The sequence below is a fragment of the Heterocephalus glaber genome, unplaced genomic scaffold (assembly GCF_053883595.1).
Source record: "Heterocephalus glaber isolate CG9 unplaced genomic scaffold, H.glaber_assembly_v1.0 deba00001429, whole genome shotgun sequence".
Lineage (NCBI taxonomy): Eukaryota > Metazoa > Chordata > Mammalia > Rodentia > Bathyergidae > Heterocephalus > Heterocephalus glaber.
Genome location: NW_028258294.1, coordinates 20,818,449 through 20,831,215, shown reverse-complemented (window position 1 = coordinate 20,831,215; position 12,767 = coordinate 20,818,449). Strand labels below are relative to the sequence as shown.

Below are 12,767 nucleotides of genomic sequence, written 5' to 3'. Positions count from 1 at the left end.
TGAAAAAAAACTATAAATAAAACTACAATAGGATCCAGAAACACCAAGCCTGGCTATCCATACAAATGGAATGAAGTCAGCATGCAAAACAAATCCGGCGTACCAATAATTATTGCAACAGTGTCCAAGATTATGAGGTGCAGAATCATCTTACTTGCCCTTCAAGAATGAAAAGATAAAGAAAATAGGGTACATCAACACAATAAACTATTGTTCATTCGCTAAGAAGAAACAAATCATATCACTTATAGAAAAATGGATGGAACTGAGAGACATCGAATTAAGTGAAATAATCCAGGTACAAAAAGACAAGTATCAGGCCTTTTCTCTCATACATGCAAACTAAATAAAAAATAAAAATAAAATTGAACTAAAAAAGGGCCCGTTAGTAAATGGCAATTGGTCTGTGAGGAGAAGTGGGAGACTGGAAGGTGAGAGATGGTAGAAAGGAGAATGGACACGAACATGGCACAAAATATACATGTGTGGAAATGTAACAGTGAAATACATTAACTCTAACAATGTGTGTTAAATATAATAATAAAAAATTTCAAAGAGAGAAAATAGATTCATTGTATAATAAAGGATACCTTCCTTTCTCACATATTGTCAGTGGGTATTGAGTTAATGGACTCTGGAGACATTATAATCAAATATTTCCTTTTATTTATTCTGGACAATTGGGAGCTAAATATTTTAAGCAAAAATAATTGATTTAAAATCCAGTAGCTATGCTCTGAAATTTTGCAGATGGGGTTTTAGCTCTTTTTGTTGTCTCCACAGGAAACTCCGGGGGAGTGTGGGTCAGAGATTCTCCAGCAGCCCTGGAAGACGCCCCAGCCCAGTCACCTGAAAACCTGGAGTCCGATGCTGTTTATATGACCCACGTGGAGAAGGATTTCATCACTTTCCACTCCACAACCCCACGTAGGTGTCTTTGGGGTTCAAACAGAGATTTAATGGGTTTATGGTCACTGTTCAGTGATTCTACAAGATCAAGCTGAGCTCTGAAAATTAATGAACTGTGAAAATTTTTGAGTGTTATTGATATATTCTACATAATTATTATATGTGCTTAGGGAACATATATGCTTATACTCACTTGCTTTTAAATTGTTCTTTTATTATATAAGCAATTTATAAACAAATGTGTATAAAAACATAAAAGCAAACCAATACATAGAATTGCTTATTGATTAATTTTTTTATTAATTTCATTTAGCATTTTTTATTAGATATTTTACAGATCCGAGGACTGGCTGCCCTTTCTTAAATCATACTCTCAAAGCCCTTTTCTCCGTATTTCATATGTCATTGTATATGTAGTGAAAGCATTGTATAGCCCCATAGGAATGTGCATGCCCTTTTAAAAGTGGTAGAAAGTGACAGTGAAGATTATTAAATCTGATGTCAGAGAGCAGTGGTTAATACTTTGCTTCTAAGTAATCATCTTAGGAAGCCTTACATTTAATTTTTCTATTTTTTTAATTTTTAATTTTTATTTTTAAAAAACATTTCTTTGAAATCCAACTGACATAAAAATTGTATATATGTAATGTATACAACTAACTGAGCTTGGAGATGAATATAAGAAAACATCACCACAATCTATGGCACAAACATTCTTATCCTCTAAAAGCTTCTTGCTTTTCTATTTTATTATTGTGTGTATGTGTTAAAGATCTATCCTCTTAGCATATTTTAGGCATATAATAAAGTATTACTAGCTATTAGCACTATGCTGTAGAGTAGTAGATCTCTATGACTTATTCAAGTTTTGTAACTGAAACCTTGGCTCAGTTTCAATATTCTATTATATTGTGAAAGAAAGCATTACATAATTATATAAATTGTAGACCAGCATGGAGTCAGAAGGTCATTTTTTTGTTACTTGCTCACTGTGTGAACTTGGGGAATTTCCTTTATCCTGCTGAGCTCCTTCTTTTTCCTTTGGTTGGATAATTCTAGTTATCTAGCAAGCTCCTTTCCACAGCCTGGGAATGAGAATAAGGCACATTTTAGATAACTCCTAGAATCACTATGCAATCTTCTGGAGTTCTCTCAGGGTTCCACTTTAGTTCCAACTCTGCCAGCTGTTTTTGGTTTCTTCTCCGTATAAAATGAGTCAGTGTGGGAGTAATAAGTGTTTCCCCTAAAAATATAATGATAATTCTTGACTATGCTTATCTTTTTAAAAAAATCCAGAAATCCCAAATAGCACAAAACTAGTAAAAGGCCATAGACTAAAGCATATCACTCTGTGTTTTCATAGATAATGAGTCCTGGAGAAACACTACAAAAGGTTCCTACTTTATCATAAAACTTATCGCAGGTTTGCAGAAATATGCCTGGTGTTATCCTCTACAGGAAATATTCCAGAAGGTAAGTTTCTCTTTCCCTTCAAATAATTCATTTCATTGTTCATAAAAATTATCATTATTCACTTTTCACACTATAATAACATACTTTTCAGGCAAGCAAAGATAGAACATTAACATGCTTCTATCATGCAGGTGTTTAAGTCTCATTTAGAAAAAGATCTCAATATTCCATAGTGAGAGATGAAAGTAGACCAACATGATTTATAAATATAAGGTTGCATGTTTCCAGCTATGATTCTTTAAGTTCTTAAATTGTAGAGAATGGAAAGCATATAAAACTAACTTTCCTTTTTCATATATGAAATAAATACATACTGTATATTCTGCTAGGAAACAGGCTATACTTGTATAGGAGATATAGTAGTAAATGAGATATATCTGTAAGCATTATCCTACCTAAAACTCACATTTTCGTGAAATATATGGATACTAAAAATGTAAGCCATCAAACAAATATGTGATTGCAGATTATCATAGTATCCATACAGAGAAAGACCTTTAGTTGTGTAAGAGAATGAAGACAATTAAATGGAATGATTCAGATGGGAAAGCATAAAATTTCTTCTTCAACTTAGGATGATCCTTATTTCCCCTCCTCATTCATAATTTACTTTTTTATTGCTTACTCTCACCCACTAAGTATGTATCTCGTTTATGTGTTTGTTTTTTACCTGTATTTGTTCACTAAATTTCAAGCCTCATGAACTCAAGAATTTGTTAAATATTTCAACATTCATGACATATCACAAACATTAAATAATATTCACTGAATGAAGGAGTGGTTAAATGAATAGATAAATGCTCCTTCTTTCTTACAGGGAAAGGAATTGGTATTAAGAACCCAAGTGGTTCTTTTTAAATTCAAAACTATAGAGGACAGTAACAAGAAAATAAAAGTATATCTTTAGTAGGTTAAAGTACATTACATCATTACATTAAGTGAACATTTCTGTGCATAGGGATCTTGGAATTTGTATTTTGTTGGATGAAAATGGATTAGAAATGATAATGTGAAAGATATACCTAGAAAAGACTAGAAATAGTCCCTTTAATGTATTTCAGTTCTGATCTCATGGGACAGTCCAGGGCAAAAGACATCATAAGTCCGTTTCCTTTTTTTAGTTCTTTTATTGGTACATTTTAAGTATACAATTCATTTACATTTATCATTGGGTGTTTATACCTGTACATGATATATCTTGGTTCTTATTTTTTTCCCCATTACCTGTGCTCCCTTCACCTCCTCCACCATTTCCTATTTACATAGATTTCATTTCCATTTTTGTTTTCTTTTCTCATAGTTTTTCCTCTCCCTCTTTTCCTTTCCCTTTCCCCTCCCTTCACCCTTTCATCTTTGGACCTTTTTTCCTGTTTCAAATTATCAATTATTCATTTTAATCATTTTAACCCATGTTTACACTATCAGTTTCTCACACTAGAGAAACTATTCAGTATTTACATATGTGTGTCCTATTTATTTCACTTAAGAGTATGTCCTTGATATGCATCCATTTAGCTATAAATGACTCATTTTTTGTTCTTTATGGCTGAGTAGTACTCCATTTTACAAAAAAAAACACATTTTCTTTTTCTAATTTCCAATTCATGGGCACTTGGGCTGCTTCCAAGCTTTAGCTATTACATACTGTGCCATGATGAACATGGGTGCACATATATCACTGTGATATGATTCTTTTCTTTTGGGAAGATACCCAGCAGGGGAATAGCTGGGTCAAGTGGGACCTCTAGTCCTAGTCCTTTGAGGTATTTCCATACTGACTTCCACAGTGGTTGCACCAGTCTGCCCTTCCACCAACAATGGAGAAGGGCTGCTTTCTCCCCACAACCCCGCCAGCATTTGTTATTTGTTGATTTCTTGATAGCAGCCATTTTTTCTGGTGTGAGGTGGAATCTCAGTGTTTTCATCTGCATCTCTCAAATGACGAGTGATGTTGAACATTTTTTCATATATTTGTTTGTTGCTTTTACTTCTTTGTCCGAGAAATGTCTGTTCATTTCAGATGCTCATTTGTGAATTGGGTCTTTGAGTTTGGGGGATCTGATATTTTTCAATTCTTTATATATTCTAGACAATAGTCCTTTGTCTGAGGTATAGCTGCTAAAAATTTTTTCCCATATTGTAGGTTGTCTGTTAGCTCTGTTGGTGGTTTCTTTTGCAGTGCAGAATCTTTTTTAATAAGATGCAATCTCAGTTGTTGATTCTTTCTGCTAGTTCCCATGCTGCTGGGGTTTTGTTCATGAAGTCTTTTCCTGCCAATGTCTTCAAGAGTTTTACCTAACTTATCTTCCAGCAAGTTTAGTGTTTCTGTTTTAATATTTATACCTTTAATCCACTTCAATCTTAGTTTAGTGCATGGTTATAGGTATGGGTTTAGTTTTAATCTTTGGCAGATTGAAATCCAATTTTTCCAACACTTTTTATTAAATAGGCTATCTTTCCTCTAATGGTGGTGGTTGGCTCCTTTGTCAAAGATGAGGTGGCTGAGCATGTCTGGAGTTGTTTCTGCATCTTCTAATCTATTCTACTGATCCTTGGGTCTGTTCCTTTTCAGTACCATGTGGTTTTTATCACAGTAGCTTTGTAGTATAATTTCAAGTTGGGGATTGTGATACCCCCAGACATGTCTCTATTGCTTAGAATTCCTTTAGCTATTCTAGCTCTCTTATGGTTCCAAATGAATGTTTGAATTGTTTTCTCTAGTTCTGTGAAGTATATTGTTGGAATTTCAATTGGCATTGCATTGAATCTATATAGTAGTTTTGGAAGTATGGCCATTTTCACTATATTGATTCTTCCTACTCAGGAGCAAGGGATGTCTTTCCATTTTCTTATATCCTCCTCAATCTCTTTTTTCAGGGTGCTGTAGTTTTCAGGGTAGTGGTCTTTTGCTTCCTTTGTTAGATTGATTCCTAGATATTTCATTTTTTGGGTGCTATTGTAAAAGGAATTGTTTCCCTAATTTCTCTCTCAGTGAGTCTGTTATTTGTGTACAAGAAAGCTATTGTTTTTTCAGTGTTGACCTTGTATCCAGCTACTCTACTGAATCTGTCAATTAAGTCTAGAAGTCTTCTGGCGGAGTTTTTTGAGTCTTCTATTAAAGTATCTTATCATCAGCAAACAATGACAGTTTCACTTCCTCCTTTCCTATCTTTATTCCTTTTATTTCTTTCTCTTTTCTAATTGCTGTGGCTAATATTTCCAGAACTATATTGAACAGGAGTGGTGATAATGGGGATCCTTGTCTTGTTCCTGATTTTAGCTTGAAAGTTTTCAGTTTTTGACCATTTAGTATGATGTTGGCTGTTGGTTTTTCATACATAGCCTTAATCAGGTTGAGATGAAGACTTTCTATTCCAATTTTCTGTAGTGTTTTTATCATGAATGGGTATTGAATTTTGTCGAATGCTTTTTCTGCATCTATTGAGATGATCATATGGTTTTTATCCTTGACTCTGTTAATATGATGTATTACATTTATTGATTTATGAATGTTGAACCATCCTTGCATGTCTGTGATAAATCTGACTTGGTCAGGGTGTAAGATCTTCTTGATGACCCTCTGTATTCTGTTTGCCAGTATCTTGTTGAGGACTTTTGCATCTATTTACATTAGGGAGATTGTCCTGTAGTTCTCTTTTTTGGTTGGATCTTTTCCTGGTTTTGGATTCAAAGTCACACTTGCTTCCAGGAATAAATTTGGAAGTATTGCTTCCCTTTCAATTTCCTTGATGAGTTTAAAGAGTAATGGTGTTAGTTCTTCTTTAAATATCTTGTAAAATTCAGCAGTGAAGCCATCAGGACCTGGGCTTTTTTTGTTGGTAAATATTTTATTACATTTTGAATTTCACTCATTGTTATTGGGGTGTTTAGAATTTCTATATCTTCTTCATTTAACTTTGGCAATTTGTATGTATCCAGGAATGTGCCCATTTCTTCTGTGTTTTCCATTTTATTGGAGTAGAGGTTCTCGAAGTAGGTACTGATGAACCTCTGGATTTCTGTTGGATCTGTTGTGACTTCACCTTTTTCATTCTTAATTGCATGTATTTGTGCCTTTTCTTTCCTTTTTTTGATAAGGTTGGCTAAAGATTTATCGATTTTATTTATTCTTTCAATAAACCAACTCTTTGATTCATTGATTTTTTGTATTGTTCTCTTATTGTCCATTGCATTGATTTCTGCCCTGATCTTTATAATTTCCTCTCTTGTGCGAGCTTTGGATTCATTATGCTCTTCTTTTTCTAGGAGCTTGAGGTTCCACATTAGGTTATTTATCTGAGTTTTCTCTGTTTTCCTAATATGGGCATTCACTGCTATGTATTCCCCGTGTAGAACAGCTTTCATTGTGTTCCATAGATTCTTGTATGTTGTACTGACATTTTTATTTACTTGTAGAAACTCTTTAATTTCTTCTTTAATTACTTCTGTAACCCATTGGTTGTTCAACAAGGTGTTATTCAGTTTCCATGAGTTTTGGGGAGTTTTGGCGGTTTCTTATGTTATTGATCTCCAATTTTATTGCACTATGGTCTGATAATCTACAGGGGGTAACTTCAATTCTTTTACATTTACTTAGACATGTCCTATGAGCTAGCATGTGCTGTATTCTGGAGAATGACCAGTGTGCAGGCAAAAAGAATGTTTATTCTGATTTTGTGGGGTGGAACACTCTGTAAACATTTATTAAGTCCATTTGTTCAAAAACTTGGTTCAGTTCTAGAATTTCTTTGTTAAATTTTTGTCTAGATGATCTGTCTATTTGTGATAGTGGGGTATTGAGGTCCCCCACTACACTTGTGTTAGTGTTTATTTGGTTTTTCATGTCTATTAATATTTGTTTTGTATAGTTGGAGGCATTCATATTTGGTGCATATATATTTAAGATTGTCATCTCTTCTTCTTGGATTGTTCCCTTCACAAGGATGTAGTGACCATCTTTGTCTCTCTTAATTAGTTTTGGTTTGAAATCTACTTTGTCTGCAAATAAGATTGCTTACCCTTGCTTTCTTCTGAGTTCCTGTGGCATAGAGAACAGTTTTCCATCCTTTTACTTTCAGTCTATGAGTTCTTTTGGAGTTAGGTGTGTTTCTTATATACAGCATATTGTTGCATTTTCCTTTTTAATCCATTCTGCCAGTCTATTTCTTTTGATTGGTGAATTGAGACCATTAACGTTGAGGGTTATAATTGATAGATATTGATTTATCTTTGCCATGATGTTTTACTTTTGTTGGCTCTTTTATTTCTTATTTTACCCTTTCCCTTTAGTGCCTTACCTTGCCTGGTGGCTTCCCTCTGTTGAGCCTCATGGAGTTGTGACCTTCATTGCTTTTTTCTAGGATATTGTTTAGAATTGTTTGTAGTGCTGGTTTGGTGTTCATGAAATTTCTCAGGTGTTCTTGTGGTGGAAGTATCTAATTTCCTCATTGATTTTGAAAGATAATTTTGCAGGATACAACAGTCTAGGTGGGAAGTTTATTTTCATTTAGGGCTTGAAGTACTTCACTCCAGGCTATCCTTGATTTGAGGGTGTGTGTTGAGAAGTCTGCCATGATTCTGATGGGCTTTCTTTTGTAGGTGATTTGTTTCTTTTCTCTAACTGCCTGTAGGATTTTGTTCTTCTGTTGGGTTTCTGGGATCTTGACTATTATATGTCTAGGTGTAGATTTTTTTTTTTTATCTTGGCTGGGCAGATTTCTATATCCCCTACTTATCTGTATGTTCAATTCTCTATCTCTGTCTGGGAAGTTTTCTACTATTACTTCTGTGAACAGATTTTTTATGTCATTTGTACTTACTCCTGTTTTCTTGTGGACTCCTATCAGTCTTATGTTATTCTTCTTTGCATCATCTAGCAGTTGTTGGATTGATTTCTCATGGTCCCTTACTATTTTTAAGAAATCTCTATTTTCATGGTCTCTAACTGTGATCCTGTCTTCTATATCTGATATTCTGTCTTCAGATTCCCTTAATCTGCTGTGGATGCTTTCAATGGAGTTTTTGATCTCCTGAATATCTGTTTGAATCTATTTCATGGATTCTATTTCTTTCTTATGTTGGGTGATCATAGTTTCCATTTCTTTCTTATGCTGGGTATTCATGGCTTCCAGCATATTTCTGAGCTCATCTATTTTTTTATCTGTTTCTGTTCTAGATCTTCTAATCATGTCTTTCACTCTGCTCACCATCTCTGTATAGACATCTGGGGGATTATTTCTGCTTTGAATTTTTCTAGAGCCTCATTCATCTGTTTTGTTACTTCTTGTGCTATCAGTTCAGAGTATGCAGGTGGTTGGTTATGGGACTTTTCCATCTCATTTCCCCCAGGATTTACCCTTGGTGGGGTGGAAGTGTGAGTTTGTACCTTGCTTAAATGTCTTCTCATTTTTTTTTTGGTACTGTCTTTTTAACTCCTGGGTTGATAGTTTGAAATTGCTTATTGTAGGTATCTTGGTTGCTTGTAGTTAGAACCCTTATGGATTGATTGCTTCTCAGAGGTGTCTTCCAGATATAGCTGGTCTTTAAGTTTTGAGTCTCTAATGACTCTAAGGCTATCTCATTTTCCTTATACTAGGAAGGTTCATTGACTAGATCAATAACAACACCTTACCCCAAGTGATACAATCAGTAACACCATTGCATCAAGTACAACTTCAAAAACGGCATTTTGTGGTAGTTATTAATCTATCACCTTTAGCTGTGTGAATTAAATCAAAATCAAGGACCAACCCAACATATAGTTAATAAACTCTTCAATATAATAACTTTACCCTTTGGGATGGGGAGTTAGAAGGGTTTGTGGAGGGAGGGACAGATGGAAAGAAGGATAGGGGAAGTTTAGCAGTGTAGCCAGATGACACAGGTGAGAAGGAGAAAGAGAATAATGGGAAAATAAAGAAGAACTCTGAATGAGGGCAAAACAGGGACAAAAAGGGAAGATGAACAATGTGGGAGAGCAAGCGAGTGAGTGTAAGAGAGAGAGAAAGGAAAGAGAAAAGAAAGAAGAAAAGAAAAAAATGGAGAGAAAAACAAATATTTGCAAAGAGTAGGAAAAAAAATTAAAGAGGAGCAAAAGAAAAGAAAAGAGAAAAAACAAACTAATAATACTAATTTTGGAAATAAAAAGTAACAATGAAGATGAAGGACCTCTTTCAGGGTATGTCTCTGCTGTCACAATAGACAATGTGGGTAGCAGTGTGCAGATATAAGTCAATGAGTCTCAGCAAACTAGTTGCAGATCCATGAGATTCAGGCAGATTTCTGGCTGCAAGTCCCAAGTTGAGCTCCCTGTCCTCCTGTATGGTTGAACTCTGCAGAGTGGTATTGCAGGTTCCAGCTGCCCTTCCCCTGAAGATAGTCCCGGTACTGATGGAAGGTAAAGATAACTCCATCTTACCCAGTACAGTGGTCTGGTGGTCCGGTGTCCTCTGTGTCTCTGTAGTGTGGAACCAGGTGGCTGTACAGAGAAGAGGCCAGAGGAGCGGGATGGGGGGGTTCCAGTGGATTCCTGCCAGGGCACAGGCTAATTTGGCATGTTCCATGCGACTTGCAACCAGGTACAGCATCTGCAGACCTGCCTGTCTGCAGCGGGGTCCATAAGTCCATTTTTTGATGACAATATGAAAGTTGTTCTTGGTTCAAGCCTTAATGACAAGATTATGAGATTGGAGGGTCTTTGAATTGAGGGTATCTTACAGATTCAGTTCTGACCAGATAAAGAATGATGGTCAGGTCTGTAATTCAGAAATGAAAAAGTGAAGAAATAGAGATTGAAGGGATATTAACATAAAGAGCACTGACCTACATGGGCTGTCAACCCAAAGAGATCAGACAGTGGGGACAGAAAGTTATAAAATCTGCAGATTTAATCTCATCAACCTTGGCAACATCTTTCATGCCTGAAATTATCTGTTTTATGTTGCAAAATGACTTTTGTGATTATACAAATATCATCTCACCTAGAGCCTGTCTTTGGTTTTAGATACAGCTATCATGTGAAAAGGCAAATGATATAGCCCAGATGCCCACTATTGAGCGGTCAACTGCAGGAAGATTATTCTTCCTCTTCCCCGGCAACTGAAAATAGTAAGTACATAAAGTTATTGCTTTCAGGTAACATAATGAAAAAGTGATACTGATGGTGAGGTCCAATAACCAATGGCACCTGACTGTGTGGAGGATCAAATTAATGTTCTTTGTTCTAGAAAAACCAAGGCAAAAAGTGATAAACAATGGGAGACCTGGGAAACAATTTATAAAATAAAAATGTATTCATTCTTCCACTATTTATATTAATTTCTCCCTCCTCTCCATATCCATTCCTTTTTCCTGCATGCACACACACACACACACACACACACACACACACACAGAATTGTCAAACATTACATCAGACACTAAACAAAACAGAAAATACAAAAAAGCCATCTGTGGAGAAATGAGCACATGAGCACTTTGGTACAGCAAAACGAGATACCACATGACTGACATACTCCTAATATTATCAGACAGCATGAAATATATTCTAGACTTGAATACTTGTGTCCTAGGACTCTGAGATCTGCTTCTCACAATATTGTCATGGTTTAGAAGAAAGATTGCTCAGTCAGACTTCAGACTTTCATTTACTGCTCAGAAAACTTCAAGTTTCCATGATAATCTTCAACCATTTATGATGAACATATTTTAAATAAATAGAACAAATTTAAGCCCAATGATTATTATATGCACAAGAACTTCATAACGCACAATATTATATTAATAAGCTCCCTCACAGAAACATACTGTAAATTGCATTTATTTTAAAGTTTATTTCCACATTGTAAGCATTTATCCACATCATCTCTTATTTCTGCCTTCTGACACTCTACTCATAAAAGTACTTGCATATTGTAACAGGACAGTCTTTATTCCCTCATTCATACACAGTACCACATTGAGCATCAAAAGTTTTTTACTAAAGTTTATCAATATTACTATGACCCAGGTTCTGTTCTACATGCATAAAATAAACCAATGAACAAAGTAAATGGAATCCTGACTGCAAGAAAGCTTAAACTCTAATAATCAGAGATATACTCTCTCATAGAGAGAAACATTTATCATAGGTCAGAAAAAAAATTTCAATAGAAAAATATATAAGCAACAGTAGTTCAAAAAGTGGCAGATGGTGTACTGCTGTAGAAAAATTAAGAAGGACATCTTTGAAATAAGGAAATCAAAAAACAAAGAGGAGACAGAGTGGGGGGAGCAAATATCATGGTTCTCATGAAGGAATTGCCTCACACCAGGACACAGCAAGGACACATGCCACGTCCTAGGGAAAAACATGCCAAATGTGTTTGAAAAGCTGGATGAGGAAAGTGTGAGTAGAGAATAAGAGATGAAGCAATGGCAGAGAGAGCTTAGAGAAATAGTAAAAAGCTTGAACATATGGGTTTTGGTGGTAAGCAGCAAAAGTTTTAAAACTTTTTATCCTATGTGAAAAAGAAACCCCTTAGAGTGCTTTTGAACAGTTAAGTCATTTTCCTTACGTGGCCAAAATATATGGCAAATGTTTAAAACAATTTATTGCCCTAAAAGACACATTTCCTTAAATACTTTCCCTCACTTTGAACATACTTATCCCATTGTTCTTACCACTTTCTGAAGATCTGGAAGTGCTCTTTAAAATGATGTGATGTCCCATGGAAAGTACAGCTAGTAATCATTACAGCCTTATTCACCAGATCTGGAATCATGTGACTTCTGATTCTTCCCCAAAGTCAAACTTACCATTGCATTTAAACGTTTTGAATTGAATCAGGACATGGAGGCAGCTATGACAGCATACCTAAGGACACTCATAAAGAGGACTTCCAGAACTGCTTCAGAAAGGTCAAAAATGACAGGTTAGTTGTGGTTCCCCAAAGGGGAGTCTGAAGGAGTTTAACAGCAATATCCCTTTTAATGCAATAAATTTTTAAAAATTAAATATTCATCATATATTTCTTTCATACCTGATAATTTTTGTTTTACCAGGGTACTTTGAGTAATACTTCCTGAATACTCTGCAGAATATACAGATGAAAGTGAAGGGGACTGGCATGCACATAGGGACGTGTAGAGAAGAAATATGATGAGGGATGGGATGCAGGCTGCATGACACAAGGATCTGCCCCTTCTGTTCATTTGCTCTCCTCCAAAAACCAAAGGCAGCCTTCCTTTGTCAATTCAAGAAGGATATTTGCAAGTAAGCTCATGTATTTGTAATTTTGTATTTCAATAAAGAAGTTTGAAAAAAAAATCCACGTCTTTTCTGTCCATTCATTGGTTGATGAGCATTTGGGTTGTTTCCTAAATTTAGCTATTACCAACTGTGCTGC

The 12,767-nt window shown here is 35.3% G+C and overlaps 1 protein-coding gene across 1 annotated transcript in view; it reads left to right on the top strand.

Moving 5' to 3' along the window:
- Positions 1 to 10,489, top strand: part of LOC101700797 (caspase-4) — a 38,798-nt gene extending 28,309 nt beyond the window's left edge. Inside the window, exons 9-11 of the mRNA XM_087212033.1 lie at positions 784 to 927; positions 2,273 to 2,382; positions 10,385 to 10,489. Coding sequence (XP_087068159.1) covers positions 784 to 927; positions 2,273 to 2,382; positions 10,385 to 10,483 — 353 coding nt within the window. The 3' untranslated portion in view covers positions 10,484 to 10,489. The remainder of the gene's footprint in view (positions 1 to 783; positions 928 to 2,272; positions 2,383 to 10,384) is intronic.
- The last annotated feature ends 2,278 nt before the right edge of the window (positions 10,490 to 12,767 follow it).